At 38.7% G+C, this 20,581-nt stretch overlaps 1 protein-coding gene across 2 annotated transcripts in view; it reads left to right on the top strand.

Annotated features, from left to right (window-relative positions):
* LOC121942392 (zeta-sarcoglycan) overlaps positions 1-20,581 on the top strand; it is a 404,536-nt gene that overhangs the window by 175,153 nt on the left and 208,802 nt on the right. Inside the window, exon 1 of one of the 2 annotated variants that reach the window (XM_042485585.1) lies at positions 5,895-6,000. The exons of the other annotated variant lie outside the window; for it this stretch is intronic. Coding sequence (XP_042341519.1) covers positions 5,950-6,000 — 51 coding nt within the window. The 5' untranslated portion in view covers positions 5,895-5,949. Of the gene's footprint in view, positions 1-5,894; positions 6,001-20,581 lie in introns of those variants that run through there. 2 annotated transcript variants of the gene reach the window in all.

The following is a 20,581-nucleotide window of genomic DNA, read 5'->3' as shown; positions in this document are numbered from 1 at the left end:
ACACACCTGCCAGACGAGTAGATGCCAGCATGTTTTAACCCTGGGGCTCTGCTGGCGAGTAGACAGAACAGAAGGAGAGGGAGAGAGAGATGGAGTAAAGCAAGAGAAGGGGAGAGGGAAGCCAATACAGGTAGAGTGAGGGAAAGAACAAGAGGGCAAGAAACACATGGCAAACCATAAGGGATGATAGTGCAAAACAAAAAAAATAAATAAATAAATAAAGATAAGAGATGGAGAGCAGGAGAGAAGTGAGTCAGAGAGACAGACAGGGAGGAGAGCATGCAGCTGACCCTGAGCTGGGCTGCATTTGTAGTCAGAGATACAGAAAGGAGGAGACAGTGGCTGGGAAAGACAGATGGAGGAAGAGCGAGGGCTGGTGGAGCACAGAGAGAGAGACAGAGAGAGGTTTATGATGTATTGTATGTTGCTGACCCTGGGCTGAGCTGAGCTGGTCCAGTCTGGCACATTTTGACCACAGAAAGACAGATGTCTGGGATGACTGCCAACTACGTACATCTGATAGGAGAGTTTGTGTGTGTGCGTGTGTGTGTGAAATGTGAAGGGAGACTGAGGTGTAGACAGGCAAGGTCTTACCTGAGAAAAATCCTCTGCTGGACCGAAAGTTTAATGTTCACTTTTTTTGCTTGGAATAAATGTACTACAACTACCATCATACTCGTAATACAGCACTGCATGAAATAAGGAACTTCTGACAAAGAGTGCCTTTGTAGTGACTAGGACTGATCTCGCAACCAAAATCCCACTTCAAAAATCACACAAAATAAAGCCGCTGTATTCAATAGTTTCACATAAGCAATGGATTAAATAGCACAGGCAATGTTGAAACCACAGAGAATATGGTCTGACTCTGCAGTTCTCCTCAGCTCTGCAGAGTGTCTCAGCATCTTTCAGCTCACCCCTTTGCTTTTACAGCAAGCAAGTTCACTGTTTTCACTCTCAAGGTGAGTGCAAATACTCCTGCGTTATACCGCTATGCAGCACCTATAGTCGGGGCTCATAGCTCACATACACCTCCTCGATGATTTAACTACATGTCAGGGCTGCGGTATTGACAGAGATTGTGAGTGACAATACAAAAAAAGAAAGAGAGACTCTCAGTTTTCTCGGTAATGCACATCCAGCAAGTGATTATTGTGAAAACTTTCTTTTTAGTGTGGTTGCATTCTTTATCTTAATAATTGAAAGCATTGATTCCAAGGCCTCTCCTATTCGTGAGACACAGCAAAACAAAGTCATTATTTACTTGGATAATTTTACACTTCTATGAATTTATGAGTTAACCAAACAGTGCCCCTTTATCACAGTATATTTAAAGGATGTAAACACAGTTACTGTCAGAAATATAAAACATGGTACAACCTGTTTATACGCAACAAATTCATCTATTGTTGCATTTTAATAGGGGAAATTTCTCGATGAATTCAGTTGATGTACATAGTTTAGCCATTATCAGCTAAAGAGCCAGATGTTTAGCTCATTAAAGGGAGAGTGAATCCTCTCCCTGGCCAGAGACATGACCAGAGATTCTCTGCCATTTCATTCATGACCAGTGGTAAATTAAATACCTGAAAGCTACTTGAGTAAAAGTACAGATATGTTTCCAGAAAATGACTTTGGAAGAGGTTAAAGTCAACTAATAGATTATTACTTAAGTAAAGGTCTTAAAGTATCTGATATTTACTAAACTCATGTATCAAAAGTAATATTATGATATTAAATAAACTTCAGTATTGAAAGTAAAATGTTCACCTGAAAAATGAAGCGTCCATTACACTTGAAGACAAAAAAAGTGGTCTTTCTCACAACTGTCCCTTGATACATTTTATTTAGGAAATATAATGGAGTAAAAGTGAAAACTGACAGTAATATAAAAAGTTAAGTGAAGTATAGATACTGCACAAAAACAAAACAAAACAAAACAAAACAAAACAAAAAAACTTAAGAACTGTAACACAGTGTTATTACCTCGTTACATTACACCACTCGACACACTTCAATCGACATACTTAAATATTTACCAAAACAACTTAATGAGGTGATAATATGTTAATATAGTGTTCAGCACTTGTTGTGCTGCTCCCAAGTGGCCAAAAATTCAAGTAATACAGGTTTAAGCTATGATGCAATTGTAAAAAGTCTCAAAAGCGACAACACAAGTCTTATCTGAGAAACTGTCCCCAAATGTTCCACCATATTGTTTCATGTGATTGTTAGATGAGGACAGGGTAGAGACAGTCGGGGGCTGGACGGTGGGGTGAGACAGGCTGTTTAGTTTTGAATGGTTCCAAAAGAATCAGAGAGAATGAGAGATAACAAAGGTGCACAATTATTGCCTTCTGCCTCCTGACTTTGTCCATCTTTGCATCTTTTGTGCCTAAGACTCCTTCTTTGATAAAAAAAAAAACGAGTGGTCAGCAGAGAGTAACAGGGGTGTACCCATCTGCTGCCCATCCCCTCTATCCATCTCTCTTTCTCTCTCCCTCTTTTCACCCTCCATAACTCTTTCAGCCCAATCACTTTCACTTTTATCCAGCCAATAGCTTCATTCTGCCCAGCTGAAGTCTCATCATCGTTATCCCTTTCTCTTCCTCCCTCCAGCCCTGTATTTCATTTTACCCTCCATCTGTCCATCTCCTATTTTCTGTTCTTTCTCAATCTCCCCTTTTCTCTGCTCTTTTTTTGTTTCATGCCAGGTCCTCATCCAGGGTACCAGCTGCGACCCCTGCAGCCCTACCTCCTCTCCCCTCTGCCAAGCTTTGGGTCCTTTTTCTAACGAGAGATGGAACAGCAGGAAGAGAGGAGGGATGGCTGAAAGAGGAGAGGAGGCAAATGAATCAAAGATCACATTTCCATTTGGCGACACCAAATACTGTTTGAAAATCTCTGTGGTCACACTAGGGGGAACAAGCAGTAGTCGAATTGTGATTTGGAGTTATGATTCAAATACCTGTCTGCTCTGTCTGTACTCTTGAGAACTGAGAACTGAAAAAATGCAGGAGTGATAAAGGGAGATGACAAAAACTATGTTCATTTGAATAAAAAGGGACAAAAGGGCATAGCATACTGTTTTACCAACACATGGAGTGAGAATGGTTTTACTTGCTAAACTTACCTGCTTGCTACCTTTTATCAATAACAACTTTATTTTTATAGCACCGTATATGTCAAAACTAATTTTGCAACATTAAATGTACATAAGTATTGAAAGTAAAAGTGCAAGCAATGCTGTTGACAAAAAGCAGTTGGTCCAAATGTTGAGAAGTTTATCTTTTCGGTAAATGTTCACAACTTTAAAAACATAGCTTATAATTCACTTGAAGAAAAAAATTTTTTTTTTTTTTTATTTGTATTATTTATATATTTATTTATTTACAACTTGAAGGATTAAAATAACCAAATCCAGGTTTTCCTTCACTTCTATTGCTTCATTTGTCTGTCCCTTTCTTACACTCTTCTTCCCTCCTTCCTTCTCTCTTTTGTTGTAAGTAACTAAGATGTGTAGGTCAATGTAGTGGAGCAAAAGTATACATTTTATTTAGTATATGTAGTGAGGTAATGAATAGAGAATGTAGACAGCATCATAGATCAATAAGAGCAAAAGCATAAATCATAAAATCAGAAGATCAATATGATACAAGACTGCAAAAGAATTGCAGCATTGTGCAGCAGTGTGAAGTGTAAAAAAAAAAAAAAAAATCTAACGAAAGGCTGATGTGGAGATAAGTTTTCTGCATATATACCATGAAGATATCAGTGACATGGTGAAGAAAGAAACATGGTGAAGAAATTCAAATGTCTGTGATATAGCCTAGTCCTACTGGAATTATATTGAATCATACCTTCATTTTTTATATTAAAAATATGACAATTTTAGTGTGTTTTAATAGCCTAGTTTTATTCTTAAAAGGAAGAAAAGGGGTCTTTGGGGGAAATATCAGAAATAGTACTTTTTTTTGTCTCATCTGGCCGGGGGGGCGTGTGTCTGTGTTTAATTGACAGCTGGGAGGCTGCACGAGGTGCTGCCCCACAGTGAGTGACAGGCCGAGTAAGTGAAATTACACAGTAGCTGTCATGGCATGGGAAGGTGTACTGCAAGAACTGCTCCAGCATGTAACCACAGTGACACTCTCAGTTATGTTTAAATGTGATTTACTGTACTGCAGCTGAGCAGCTAACGAGCTATTCAGCCTACAAACTGCAGCGCACTTTTCATGTTTGTTTGGTGACTTGTTGGACAAACTGGTACGCGAGACTTGATTAGAGATTTGAGCAGGGAGTGGTTGTTGTCTAGAGTCTTTTGCTCTGGTGTGTATTAGGTTGCTGTTTGGCTCAGGTTGACTGTCTACTCTATGAACACGAATTTCAGCCTGATCAAAATAAGGTTTCCTAAGAAAGATAGCCTTAGCCTATTCTATCAAATTAATGCAAAACTAGGGGGCGACACAATGGAACAAAACACACACAAAGATAGCTGAAGTCCTTTCTTAAAAGACACTATATATGTTATTAAGTTTTGAATCCCACTGTAGTCTCTACAATTTCAGTTTACAACATATGCCTTGTATAGCTACCACAGACAGATAACAATATACTATATTAATGCATCATATGTGATTAGGCTACTAATTGCACTCTCACTACAAAGTATTTCTATTTATCAGAGAGTGTTGTGTTTGTGATTTAACTGAGGCAGTCACAGCGGGAGGCTACACTTGTAGGCAGGAAATATGTAGAATGTTGTTGACATTAAAATGCTCAATTCATTTTTGAAACAATAACCCTTTACACTCCCACTTTTCACATTTTCACTAGGGGTGTAAATCTTTCATTATCTAACGATTCGATTCGATTTCGATTCTGGGTGTCATGATTCAATTCAGAATCGATTTTCTATTCAAAACGATTTCCAATTCAAAATCGATTCCCGATTCAAAATACAGGAGGTGTAATTTTTAGGATGTACTCCAGTCTGTTTTGCCAGTGGCATATTATGTTATGAAAGCAAAGTGTGCACGAAATTATGGAGGTTTTATTATGTACAAGCTTTTTTGTTGTAGAACCTTTCTCCTAAGTGTTAGGAATCAGAAAGTAAAAAATAAACATTGTAATTAATATAGTTTAAAAAATGGACACACTTTTCCAAAAAAAGTCCCATCATCCCATTTTCTGTGCTATTCTCCAAAGCAGCTCCTATCTGTGATGCTGCAGAGGGCCACATCACACTCCTGACACTTCAGAGAGGGGCTGGTTTTCCTGCCTGCTCTGCCTGCAGTGAACACAGAGTTTACATCCATATGAGGCCCTGCTGCTTGTTAGACTGTCTCCTGATTTACCCTTGTCTCATTATTATTAGTGTAATAATAATATTATTATTATGATGATTATTATGATGATTATTATGATGATTATTATTATGATTATTATGATTATTATTATTAGTAGTAGTAGTAGTAGTATCATCATCATCATCATCATCATCATTATTATTATTATTATTATTATTATTATTATTATTATTATTATTATTATTATTATTATTATTATTATTATTATGGGGGTTACCAGTGTTTATTCTAATGCACGAGGCGCTACCAATAACACAGAGCGATAGATACGGTAGGATTAGGCCAATCACAGTGCAGTTTGCTCCAGATGACGTATGGCTACGTAAGCGGATACAAAGCGCAGGGCCGTCTTCCGATTGGTGGACAAGACCGAAACAAACCTCTGACCTCGCTCTAAAGGAACTATGGGAAATCAATATGGCGTTTAGCATCGATGCTAATGTACTTTTATCATCGAAATATGGATAAAAATATATACGGAAGACACCCAATATCGGATCTGTCATTATGGATCTATTGAACAAGCTCCCTTAAAAACACCCGAATTCCCAGGCTGGATACTGAGGCTTCTGAAAGAGCTACGATGCGGATCCTTCTGAACGGCACAGCCGGCAGCTTTCACCGGGAGAAACAAGTAAGACGATCCGACAAACGGTCTCAAAATCATTAAGACTCTTCTAAATGGTAAACATTTAAGAGGGTTGAGAATAGACTCTATTTAGTAAATATAGTCTATAATCGATGTTCAGGATTTTTTAATGGATTACGAATCCGTATTCTTATGTGAATCATTATTTCCCCCACCCCTAATTCTCACAGCTCTATGCTGATTCATTGACTGTTAATTGTCATATTAATGTGTGATACAGCAGAAATTTGTAAGTCAATTTTAACTTTAAAGAACGTTGTCAGAGGAGCAGACAACACTGAACAGATCCATGTCCACAGAGGATCTGGCTTTTTGATAAGCACCAAGTAGCTGAGAACTGATCCATCACGCCAAAATCAACAGTGGAAGTCAACAATGTAAACAACAGCGAGAACAATTCTGACTGAACACAAGTTACATTCCTACAAAAGCATTATGCTTTATGCTTTATGCTATTACTGTTACTGATAAGGACCCCTGGGTGACAGACCAAAACATTGTTGCTCCTGAAAACAAACATTTAATGATGTAGAGGAGCAGCCTTAGGGGCAGAGTACTCCAGCAAATCTGAAAAAAAAAAGGAATTTTAACATGGTAAACAAGGTTTTAGCTGTGGCACAAGGAAAAAAATCCAACAGTAGAATCCCGTATGAGTGAATTTGGATTGTGGAGGCAGTTTGCTAGCCATGGGGTTAAAGAATATGCAGCTGAAAAAAAAAACCACATATGCAGTAAGGTTTCAAAACTATTAATTAAGTAGACAGACTCTTTGCAAAAAAAAATGCTGAAACTTTAATGTCACTTCCAGTTGCAGTCCCTTCTGTAGATGCACTCGCTGAAAATTGGCACTCATGAAATTTCTTTGGATAAATGCATCCGTAAAATTATGTGTGCCAAATTATGTGCATACACAAAAAATACATTAGAGGAAAATTAGAGCTGATGGACCATGCATGTCTCCGCTGACCGGGTAAGAGGTCATTGCTTTGATTATGGCCCGGCTGTCTCGTTCTCTCCTTTGCACACAGAGGAAAGTTTGTGTTTGGGGCCAGAGTTGCAAGAAAATTGGCTTTTTGATTTTGTTTCCCATGGCTGTGAAACCAGTATGAGACCAGACACTTCTGAAGCTTCTCTGTTGTCGGATGATGTTGTGCTGAAATGAGCTGGAACATTGGACTACTTTGTGTGTGTGTGTATGTTTGTGTTTGTGTGTGTGTGTGTGTTTGCCATGCATTCTACGTCTCTGTCCTGATCCAGCCCTCATCCCTTCCCCTCCCAGCCTTCATTTTATATTCTCATATCTTTCAAAGCCCTCCTTGTTGTTCTGCACTGCAATAACCATCTATTGCAGTGTAGCCTTCCCTGTGCCATGCTTGTGTCTGACGCGAGAGAGACCAGCTAAAATGGGCTGACACTGTCCCCCAGCATGTCACTTTGTTTGGGAAAGCAGCCATTTTGCCTCCAAAGTAATAATTCATTTTGAGTTAAAGAGAGGGTGTTTCAAGGCAAATAGACGCCAGGACAATGGCGCCATGTTTAACCTCATTAATTACAATGTTTATGTGGATCAGGGCACGCGGGCAGTGGGACTGGACATTATCTTTCTTATTCACAGCCAAGAAGCTGCTGTTGCTTGTGAGTAATTATATGAGGGTATTTCTGTTTAGTCAGGTGTCTCAAAGCAAAGCTGGTCTACAGTGATAGCAGTGCAATCCAGTACAGTGTTTCTCACAGAGTTAGAATCTAATTTACGTGTAGATGTTTTTGTGGGTTCGTGTACAGAGCTCTTTATGAGTTCTTTTTCCGCTCAGCAGCAGTTTGAGAAATCATGGGGTCGATAATTGATCTGTTGATCGGGTCAGAGCTGATCAGGTCGATGGATGAGAGCAGCAGCCTCTGTAGAGGTGAGTCAGAGCCGACTTTTAGTCTCAGCCCAACTTTGACTGTGTCAGCCATTCTGCTGCTCCGTCTTTGCTCAAATTGGGGATGCATGGTACTGGATTTTTTTTTTCAATATCTGATATGATAAGTTTATAACAATGATATATATATATATAAACAACTCATTTGGCTGCGAACCGACATTGATATTGATATATATCCACTTTTTCGCCATCTAATTTTAGTGATCATCAAGTCTCTACTGTAGTAAAATTATGCATACTCTTATCATGATGGCCCACTAGCAGATGGAGATATAAAATACAATGCTTTTCAGTGTATGTAATATTTATTCATTGTGCGAAATAAGAAAAGACTTTATTGTTGAGTTGATGTTTTGCGCATGTTCACTTTGTCAATGAAAACAAAAAATCAGTTTGTGATATCAGACAGAAATCAGCACATTGTCTGATTCTGATATTTTATTTTTTTTAAAGTGCTCGTCAGAATAAGTTTGGCACTTCAGGGATCTCAGGGACTGGCAGGGAAAATTATTTTCATTACAGCCATCTCACCCATGTTAATTAAGCCAATAACTTGGGTGATTATGGCCTTTAGGCGGCATGCTGCTGAGCCCTGCGTATTATGAACCTTTAAGTAAACCTGTCCGTCCAGTAAAGGTATCTCATGGAGCTTGTTATGCTGCATTTGGTCAACATACCAAATAAACACACCTTATAATTACATACGTTGGTAGTCATTAGGAGGGCAAAAATAAATATTGTAATAATGTTAATGTAACACAAGGTAATATTCAGTGTCAGACTCTTAACATCAATATCTCTAATCAGCGAGGGCATGCCTGAAGGTTCCCTGCTGCCATAAAATTATAAGGGGACTGAACTAGTAATCTTCATAATCATTATCAGTGCATTAGTTTTTATTAGTGAAAATCCCTATGACTCATCATGAAATTATTTAGAAAGAAAAGATACATAGCAAGTCTCTGTGATGTGGGTTTAGTCAAACTAGAAGAGGAAAAGTTGACCATGGAGTGTAAATGTGGCATTGTATTATTAGCTCTGGATACTGGACCTCCACATAGCATTTGTCATGTTGTTGTTGATGTTGTTGCAAAAAGCTAGCTTCCTTGCTGATTCTTTCACCAAAAAAAACACTGCTGTATGTCAAAGTCACCGTGACCTTGCATCTGTCTCATTCTTGTGAACGTAATATTTCAAGAACGCCATGAGGGGATTTCTTCAAATTTAGCACAGACGTTGACCTGGACTCAACAATAAATTGATAATGTTATCTCAAGAACACCTAGAAGAGATCTCTTTCAATTTGGCACAAATGTCCACTTTGAGTCAAGGATGAAATTATTAGAATTTGCTGGTCAGAGGTCAGGACCCCATCTGTCACATTCTTCTAAATGCAATATATTAAGAACAGCTTCATTCTTGTTATAGCTGTAAACATGGACACACATCCTTTGTTCTGGCATTGTTGAATAGACACAGTCAGAAATGTCCACCAGGGAAAATATTCTGACTAATGTAACGTTGGCAGCCGGTTTGCAGGTCAGACAGTCTGCAGCTGTGAAGAGCTGAAATAGCCTGCACAGATAGATTGCACAGATCTATTGCAAAATGGATGTGGTCTTTTCAGTAGTACTGCTAACATCACGCTGTCTGTTCCTTGTCTTGTAAACCCCACTTAGAGTGAGTGTCTTTATGTTGTATGTCCATTCCCCTGCTGGCTCAGCTGTCAGTCAAACACATACACCAGCCTGATGCCTTCAGAGGCCCAGCAGCTGAAGGGACAACTCTAATTATATCTTCAAACATACCAACATACCTCTGTCTTTCTTCCAAGAACTTAACTTTGGTATAATTTTGATTGCAAAGAATATCTAAATTTTGATAGCTCCTCCACTGTAGCTGTGTAATACACACAGTATCAGGATTAAATTTGGTTTTGTGCGTGTGTGCTTGTGTGTGTAAGTTGTGTGATAAATGCCCCTTCTAAGGACAGAGAATCCCTGCTTCCTCCCTTTGGTTTCTCCGTCGCTCTGTTCTTGTCTCTAGTGTTGTGCCAACAGCCCTCTCAGCACTCAATCAGTTCTGTGTTTGTGTGTTTACTGTACGTATGAATGTTGTTGGTCCTTACCAGCGCTCTCTCAGTTTTTTATTCTTTTTGTCTAACCCAGATTTGTTGATAATTGCTGCTGCTTTGGGAACAGATATCTCAAAACGCATTCTAACCGCCTCACACATGCAAGAACACTAAAGCATATACTTATGGAAAAGCACTCATGAATGCACACTGATGGAGGCATATTTGTTTTCACTAAATAACATGAACATGAAAGGGACATAATTAACACAATCATAACAGATGCACACTGAGGCAAAACAGCAGATTTTGTGTTGGATCACATTTAGTCACATTATTTTCTCTGCACTGACTTGTTGCAGTGCATTTGCTCATGAAAATAGCACTTACAGGAAATGTTCTATTTAGTGGTAGAGCTCGCTGCAGTCTGCTGTGTTTTGAATTGACTTTAACAACTAAATTTTTTCCCAGGGTGAAATTGTCTGATTCTGTATCCTAGAATTCAAAGTGACAACAAATAACCGCGACCCTTGCGAGGACAAGCGGTTACAGACAATAAATGAACGAATGAATGAATACAGATGATAACAAAAGTTATATCTAATTAAAATCCCCCAAATAAATTATAACATTTAAATTAATTTTGCTGTCTCAGATCTCGCAATGTAATAGCGTAGAAGCTACATACTGGATTTTTCATTTGTTAAAAGCTGTAACATTTGGTTTTCTGTACAGAATGTCTCACTAAGCAGATATCTCTAAACTGTGTAACTGCACATCTAACCCCGAATCTCAAAACTACTCATTTGTAGTAGTCATTTTGGGTAACCTAAAATTAAGCTCAAAATCTTAACAAAATGTATGCTCTTTTTTTTTTTTTTTACTGAAAAGTAATTCTGACAGTTTTACCAATATGACCTGAGGGTAGCATCAGTGCTGGAAAACAAAAGCCTCAGATGCACTTGAGAATTAAAATTTGAACTTAACTAAAAAGCTAAAGCTATCGCTCTTAATTGTCAACGACATGATAAACAACAGTTTTATGTGGATAAATGAAAAGAGGCCAAACCTGTGAAACCATTACTCAGACAGATACTTCTATTCTAATAAATGTTTTCCACAGAAATGCTCGTTTGGATAAAAGCCTGTTACCATGAGGACACAGGAAGCTGCTATATCCGTCCACATTGTGCACTGGGAACATGTAATTATCTCAATGTGACCTGTGGTACTCAAAGGTCCTTAAAATTGTGGGGTTGCTGCATCCTTAATCATCCAAAGACCAATGTGTTCCAATTATTAGTCTCCTAAACATTTTATAATGCACGTAAAGCTCACCAGGTTCATGAGTTCTCTCCAGTTTTTTTTACCTGCCTTAAACATTGTAAAAGGGTCCTGCTTTTAATTAAAAGGTGGTGATCTTTGCGTTATTGAGAGCGCTTCAAATGGGTTTGCATAACCGGTGTTTGGACTGAACTAGAGTGACCTGCACATAAGAGGAGATCTATTTAGCAATTTATTTACTCTAGCTCTGACAACTGAGTCCTTTTTTTAACACATGCAAAAAAAGTTTAAAGATCCTTTGTTCTGCTACAATTTAAAGATTTTACCCTAACAAACTCATAACACCCTAACCCTGATTTAATAGAGCTATCTGTGTTGTAGTCTTATTGTGTAGCAGTAATAAAAGTAGCAGCTTTTAATGACAGAGTTACCCACCACAGCTTAACATGAAGGGTCAAACGATCAAGGTCAGTATTGATTTTTAATACTTAATGAGACCGATAACAGATATTTGGAACCGATAAGCATTTACAATAAAAATGAAAATATTTCTTTCAAAATGTAGAATTTGTCGTACAACAAAATCCCACAAAAACAGAAACTTTCAACATCACGAACAGCAAGTTCCCAGCAACTTTTACTATAAAGTTCAGTGGAAATTTCAATTAAAAAATGAATGAATTAACATAGCTCCCTGAGGTTTCACAAAGTAAAAGTTACTCCCATATTGACACTTTCTTTGCTTGTATTGCAGACTGCCTTCCTCTGTGTCGGTGGAGGTAATACACACTTCTTTATCAATTTATTTTACTTGCAATCATTAAAATAAAACGCCGATACAGATAATCTGCAAAGTACCAAATGTCAGCCCCTATAATTGGCCAGGCCGATAATCTGTCGACCCCTACCGAACATTTCCTTTCTTTTCCATTTCCTCCCCTGTAGGATCAGGCTGTGGTGGTTAAGTTAAGGGCTGAGTGCAGTTGTACCCTTCTGCAAGTGGCTGTATCATCTGAGAGCTGACACTTGAGTTTTCTACTCGTTACTTCCGTCAGGTTTCGAAGTAGAGGTAACAGGACAAACCCAGTGGAGCTTCTCTTTACAGTAGCTTCAGCTTCTCATTCGCCAGGGTCAAGTTCCTTTCACCTCGGCCAACTCGGAGCTCCTCTTTTTCTCTTCCTCTAATACCAGCTCCCCTTTGGATACCTACTCTCACTTTGGCTTCCTCTGAGATCGGTGCAGGTTCAGGCAGTACCCTACGTGGTGGTTCATATTGACATGTTGATCACACTCTTGATTTCCCTGTTAGTGCTCTGAGAGGTGTGGACTTTCCCGAATTTCAACTCTGGCTTCATGCTCACTTACAGCTTAGCAGTCTTTCCCAGGGAAACAGTGATCTTTGTCTTCTTTTCACACATGCAGTGCTGCATATGTGGTGTTTGAGACAAGCTCACTGTCACTGTACACCATTTCTCTTGTGCTGTAGACAAGGGACTTGCTTTCCCCCACTTAAATCAGGTCAAAGCCATGGAGGAGTCTTCCCTTTTCCCGCAATAGTGTCTAAGGAGAAAACACTATTTGTGGTTACTTGTTGTTGACTTTCTTGGAGATATTTACTTTGCACTTGGGATGGGCGATATATTGAATTTACTAGATGTGTTGCAGCTTGTACCAAAACTGTTGTGTTGTTTTTTTTTAAGTCACCAGCATGAGATTCACTTCTGCGTTTCTGCTCTCTCGCTCCCTAATGGCTCTCTCCCTCTCATAGATGACAGGTCACACACACCTTTGCCCATGCGGACCACTTCCTCCTCTTGAGTGATGGTGTTTGAGCAGGTGAAAATATCATTTTTGTATCTGCAGGGGTCCAGAGCACTAACGCTGCTATTTTGTTGCTTATTGCGTCCATGAAGCACCAGCGCAACTTGCAATTACTGTTAATAATTTAACAGGAGAGCTGCTTGTTTATTTCCTGCTCACAGTGAATAAATCTTCAAGTTTAAAGGCGCTGCAGTAACAGATTAACTTTTTGCTAACTGCTAACAGCTAAATGTTGACTTCAAGTTTACAATAAAAACATCAACACTTCCTGCCTGAGATGAGCTGGGTGCTTCAAAAAAAGAGCACCAGTGCTTCTTCTTTGATTTATGTAATTGAAACTTTTCATTGAACTTTAGCATAAATGTACTTTATTTAACCTTATCATAACGCCAGCTACTTTATTTAGTTTTATTGTAGTGTAGGTAATTTTAATCAGTTTGTATTGCAGTAGTCGACAGTAGTTTAAAGATTTAAAAATATCAAGAAATATATTATGAAAGACTATATAGCCTAAAAATATGGTGCCATATTTTAAGCCATATTGCGCAGCCCTACATAGTAATTTATTACATTTTATGTTGGCCAGAAAGCAATGTGTGTCGTGCTTGTGCAGTGTATGAATTTGCTCATGCGGTAATGTATGTTGTGCTCTGTCATGAGATTATTGATTATTGAATGGATTGAGCTTGATGGAGTAAAGGAGACCAGAGAGAATCAAAATAAGAGACGGGAGGGACAGGAAGTGAAACAAGACAAACAAACAAAAACAATTATCAAAGGCTGGTTGGAGGGACAGAGGGCACAAAGGTAGTGAGGAGCCGACACATTCAGGATGTAGTTTGTGTGTGTTTGTCTGTGCATGCATGCGTGTGATTGCATGTGTGTGTGCGTGCATGCGTGTGTGTTGTTACAAGGGCACCAGATGCTCAGATGATGAATGGGTTGCTATCACAGCACAGGCAGTGTAGTGACACTGAAGACCTCAGATCACATTGCTGTTACGCACACACATAGACACACACACACAGTTTGTGCCCTAACAGTGCAGAGGTAGAGATGAAGTTAGTGCTCATCTTTCAACTCGCAGGCTGTTTTCACTCCTCAATCTTCCTTTTTTTTGTTTTTCCCATTTTGTTTTCTCCTCCAGCTCCTTAGCTCCGGTATGTTCTTTCCTCTTGTGTACTCTCCTTTAGTCTTCTCCTTCCAACTTGACTTCTTTCCTTTCCTACCTTCTCTATCCTTATCTCCATACATCCTTGGTACTTTGCCCCCTTATAGTTCATCCCCTACCCGCCACTTACTTCCCCTGTTCCTTATCCTTTGTTTTTCCATTTCTCTTCAGCGTATCACAACTTCTTCTGTCTCTTCTTCTTTTCTCATTGTGCCTCTTTCCTCCCTGCTTTTGTTTTACCCTCAACTGTTCTTGCCTTGTCTCTTCCTCCTTCTCGCTTTCTCCTCTCAGTTGGGGACCACTTTAATTAAAAGACCTGACAATAAGCCTTGCCAGATATAACTCTCATGCACATTATTATTTATTTATTTATTATTTATTCTGCAACACATTCACACAACCTCCTGGGCTGCACACATTCAAAGAGAGATGCACAAAAATGCACAAATACACCCTCGAAAGGTTATTTGTGTACCCTAACACGTACACCGAGCCATTGTATCTGGTCAATGGCTGGCACACATAAAGTTTATTTACACTCGCCTACACACAAACCACACATTCTCACAGTGGGAGCCTGGGAGAAAAAAAAACATGTCAGAGGTTGTTTTTTATTTATTTATTTATTTGTTTGTTTTTGACAAATCCCAAAATGTCTTTATGGCCACTAGAGAAAGAGGCAAAAAGCAAAATAAAAAAAAAACTCCAAGAAAAAAAAATCTATTAAGATTCAACAGCCATTCAATGAAATCACCATTTCTTAGGCTGTTTGATACTCAAAGGGCAGCGAGGGGATTCACATTTTGAGTGTCTGTATGTATTTTTTTATGTATAATGCATGTGTATGAGGCAAAGAGAATGCTTTTGTATGTATCAGGCAATGAAGAAAAATATAAGTCTTTATGCTGTTTGAGGAGGTCAAAGAGAGGGAAGTAAATGGGTGATGATGAATAGAGGAGCCTAACCTTCACCTCATTGCTCATCTCCAACTTTGTATTCAAACACCATAAGAATGAGAAAAAACAGTATAAGAAGATAAAGGATTTTTGACACTTTATAGAAATAGGATGATCTAATCATATCAGCTATCAACAAAATGAAATGGACTGATTTGGGGTGCATATCTTTCAGCCCTTTCAAATGCCCCATGGACTTGATTTTGATATCTGAAATTGCAAATGTGGTGTGACGTGAATCACTTCCAGTGCCTTTGCTCAGTTTTGAACAGAAGTCATTGTCAACCACCACAGATTCCTTTGTTCAAACACGGCAATTTACGACCCTTCTATAACACAGATGATTAAGATTAAGAAACAACAGTAACACCAGTTTGATATGCATGCTATACACACAATGTCACTAAAATCCCAAATTCTCACTGCATATTTTTGCTATCCAGTGTAAACTATGTGAATAAAAAATTGGAGATTCATTCTTTTGGAAATACTGGACTGGACTAGAGTAGTACATGTTCCTTTGTGGCTGAAGAAAACCACCCTACTTCTTAAGCAAAATAAACCATGCAAAATGTAAAATTTAATTCTGTGTTCTCTGTAAGGTTTAGAATAAAAGGACATGGCTTGGGTTAAAGTGATGTTGACTTCTGGTTTCACATGCTACACAAACAGCACGCTCCTGGTTGAAAGTCCTATGCTTGTTTGACCCATCCATCCTGAGCATTTCATAGTGCTACGGGTGTATTAAGATTAGAGTTAGCTGAAAGCCTGGTACACTAAAGGCTGCATTGTGCATTTATTTGATTTTTCCAGTCACTATAGCTGCAACATAACAAATCAGCATTTTCCTTGATGCTACTCTCTCTATTTTTAATGCTTAAAATTCCCAAGAAAGAGACTGCAATGCCTTAAAAAAGTCAGTTTTTGCATAAAAAAAGGTATCATTGTTTATGCTACAGTGCAGTTAACCATCTTCCTCAGCCAACTGTTGCTGTTTAATTATTTCTAAACTGTTTGTCTGACTGGGCCAAATCATGTTGTAGATACATACCTGGGGCCTGCTGCGACCCCACAGCTGAAATGGAAACATCTTGGCCTGGTTCAGGGTCAACAGTGTTTGACTGGAATATTAAATCAGTGTTGCGTGTTGGTGCGCGCGTGTGTGTGTATGTGTGTGTTTATTCATACACGGGTACCCTAATCTTTGTGTGTATTTGTGGGGTTACTGGTTGCAGTGATAAATCACTTCCACCTCTCTCATCTACAAGTACCTCATTAGATTTGTCCTTTAACAAGCCAATCAAACAACAGACTAATTAATAAATCATATCACCACAGTAACAGCAGGCACAGGTCAACGCTGCATGCTGAGAAAGAGGCATCTGTGTGTTGTTTTTAGAAACAGGTGTATTTGTGTACACGTGTGTGTGGTGTGTGTGTATCTTTTTGGGTATTTATTGTAGGTGAAAATAGAGACCCAAAATATGTTATTTAAATACAGTTTTTGGGACGTTGCCCTGGTATCACCTGTAGTGTACAGTGGAGTTACCAAAAACAAATTATATGTCATTTATGGCCCTTGTGCTACAAATTGCAATTAGATAAGTAATGATGGGCTCTAACAATCGGCAAATATGCTCATAATTAATTCATCATTTAAGTAATTTTCACTGGAAAAGGCCCAAAGTTTGATGGTCCAAGTTTCAGAACCCTGAGTATGTGCCTCTCTTAATATTTTGGGATTTTTGACAAAAAGGCACAGAATACATTCAATCTTGTAATTCCAGTAAGTTTTTTCCTACATTGCACACACTAAAGAACTGGTATGGCACATTGACAACAATCTGTGAGGATATTATTGTCCCCCGAATTTAAAGTTGAATATTGTGCTAAATGCTTCTGCTCTTTATAGTGCAATTACCTAGTAATCACTGGACTCTGAAGGTGTGTGTCTGAATATGTTTATAACCTTATAACGAAGGAAATGGCACAGTACACAAGCTTCTATCTACACTTGCTTTCTCCTGACCTCTGTTTTAGCTAATTTATTTCCGTCCATCTGGCCATACGCCCATGTCAGCTTTTAAACCAGCAACTCAGCTCTGACTGCTTTGCTGACACACACACTAGCAACCCATGTAATGTGTGCATGCTGCAATTGAGTTTTCAGCAATGCCATTCATCAGTATATGTGTGTGTGCATGTGTGTATGTAACACCCATGTCCTTCTCACCTGATGTACTATTCCTATACACTGTCAGTATGCAAGATGCAGCGGAACGAAAAAAGCTTTAAGTCAAGTGGCTGAAAGCCAATACAGCGGTAGAGGCCAGGGTGTCCTTGAAGAAGACAGTATATATGGGGTGGTTACACACATGTTGTTGACAAAAACACACATACTCAAAGCTGCGCACATGCCACAACATGTGTGTGTGCTCCTTCTTATTTCAAAGACAGAAAGAAATAAAGAAAGAGAAATTACATCAGACAGAACGGGGAAGATGAGTGATAAAATGAGGGAACGGCTTCTGAACACCAACAATTTTTTGCATTTCCACACCTTCACAGAACCAACTGAACTGATAAAAAAGGGGAAAGATGTGGAGAGAGCGAGCGTCCAACAGAGACAATTAATAATTTAATCTTTACTGTGTATCCACATTTGTAGGGTTGCCTTGGTCGTGGAAAAGCTGGAAGATTCATGTACTTTTACATCCTCATTTGTTAGGCCTATTATCTAATCAGGGAATTCGTAAGGTTGTTGAAAGCTTTGGAAAGGTCATGGAATTTTGCTTTGCATAATGACAGTAATTGTTGCTGTATAGTGAGCAATATGTCGAATATAAACAAGGTATCACGGCTTTTCCATGTGCAGTATATAAAATTGACTATATCACGAACATCCAGTAAACTGTCATGTCGTTTTCATAACCCACCAGGATTTCAGTTCTCTTGCTTTCTTCTATGGCTCTCTGCCTCTCACAGACCTTCACACACACAGAGCAGTGCTTTTGCAGGGCTCCAGACAGTGACTTTAAATTTTTTTTTTTTACCATAAAAGTACTTAATTAAACTCCCTTATTACTGTATTTTCTGACATTTTATTATTACAGTAGTGTATTCAACTTTAGTATAGGACAGTAGCTAATTTATTTAACTATATTGTAACTGCAGTACATTCAATATATTTTTTATTTTATTTTAGCAGTTAACATTAGTTTAAAGGGCATTAACAATATAGAGATATATATTGTGTATCGTGATATAGCCTAAAAAAATCGCAATATTATTTTGAAGCCATATTACCCAGCCCTACATAAGAGCTTTTTTTTCTATAGCTGTTGACATGATCTATCTCTAATATAAGCCAATGTGTGACTATCTTTTGTTTATTGTCACTTACATTTCTTTATTTTAGACTATTTTAGCCCCACCATAGACTGTATAAGTAATGGATGTAGCTACTTTAAAATCAAACATTGGGTTTGTGGATTGCCATTTTGGGGACTAGAGTTCAGCATTTTGGTTGTATCTATGTTGGATTTTTTGGAACCCAAGGTGATCAAATTCTGATCAGAATCATTGTGATTCTGATTCTACCTGGTGCACATCTAACTGTAGTGACAAATAGGGTCTACTTGCAGACAGCCTCTCACTCAAATGCCCCCAACCTAAAATATATGCAACTTTAAGTCTTAATAACATGTAAATAGGTGAGTTATAAAAACATTCACCCCCCTGTACAGTTATCATGAATCTTGACATTAGCTACAGAAACCAAAGCATTTTTTGTACCAGGCACCAAACATTTTTTTCAGTTTATTTCTGCTGTAAAGTTGGATGTTTTTAACATGGGGGTCTACGGGCATCAGCTCCATTTTTGAGTCAGCCTCAAATGGCCAGTTGATGAACTGCAATTTTTGGCATTACTGCATTGGCTTCATTTTTCTGCCTTGGAGGCTGCCACTTGTTCCCACAACTGCTTGCATTCCATTAGTGACACGGAGCATTGATTGTGGTAGACATTGTAAATGGTCAATGACATTTTGATATGGGTCCTTGAAAATGCATTGAAAAGTTTGACAGTTTTGTCCATAAAAATGTGTTGGAACCCTGTGCTAAGATTTTATTGTTGTTTGCTTTAACATAGATTTATATTTACATGTTGATGAAGAATTACAGTGTCTGTCTGTGTTGTTGGTTGGAGATTGGATAGGAGACAACCTGTGCTGTAAGCTAGAATTTTTTTAGAGTTTAATGTTGCATTTTAGTACTGAGCATTTTGATTAGTTTGATGCATAACTCTCCTAGAGGAAAATATTTCAATTTGCAAAGCACATACTACTACTGTGTTTGTTTTGGCCCTAATTTTGAAGGTAAACTGGTCATTAATTTTTATTCGAACTGTCATTAAAGCTCGATGAAAAGCCTCAGATTTAAAATTAGATTCCCGTAGAAAGGAGAGTGAAAAAGAGAGAGGTAGAGGAAGAGAGACCATTTTCAAAAGCAAGTCAGTGCGGGATTGAAAAGGTAAACAGCAAGTTAAAAAAATTGGAGTTCAGCCACAGTCAAAGCGTCAGATCATTCTAAAGGTTCTATGAGTGAGAAGAATTTTAAGTTTGTATGTATCGAGGGTTTTTCTCTGAATGGAAGGACGTAATTGTCATAATGGCGAGAACTGCATTAGACAAAAGTGGTTGGAAAAGCCATTTCAGGGGACAAAAGCATTTCAGAAAGGAGCTGGGCGTTCCTTTTTGGATGGCATGAGGGAGATTACAACTGCAGAGAGAAAGATGAATGAAGTAGAGGAGGACGTGAATACCTCGAGTCACATGCAATCATTTGGCTGTCTCACTGTCACTAATTTCCTTATCTCCCAGCACTTTCCCCCTTTCTCTCTTTCATCCCTTCTTTGTCAGCCAGCCTCTGCTCATTCCATTACATTGTGCAGGGCTCAGGGGTTGATATATGAGTGCTCCATAGAGGGACTTGGACATGAGCGACTGCTGGACATACATCACACACATCACTCACACATACACTCTTTAGTCAAAGCCATGAAAGGGAGCTTTGAGTAGGGCTGCTGGGCTGACAACACACAACTCAATTAGAAGTCAGAAAGAAATGCAAGTAGAGTGAGTGATGCCAACAGAGATAAAGGGAGGAGGGAGGGGAGGAGAAAGTGAGTGAGAGGAAGGGAGAGGTGTAGGTAATACTAAAGATGGATAAATTAGAAGCGCGGTGTAGGATGGTGGGTGTCTACTGTTAACACTTGAGAATACTGCGTGTTGAAATATAGGCTCTGTGCTAGCGATCTATTGTAGAAAGTGACTCA

This window comes from Plectropomus leopardus, chromosome 4, assembly GCF_008729295.1.
Source record: "Plectropomus leopardus isolate mb chromosome 4, YSFRI_Pleo_2.0, whole genome shotgun sequence".
Taxonomy (NCBI): domain Eukaryota; kingdom Metazoa; phylum Chordata; class Actinopteri; order Perciformes; family Serranidae; genus Plectropomus; species Plectropomus leopardus.
This window is presented reverse-complemented; position numbering and strand designations above follow the sequence as displayed.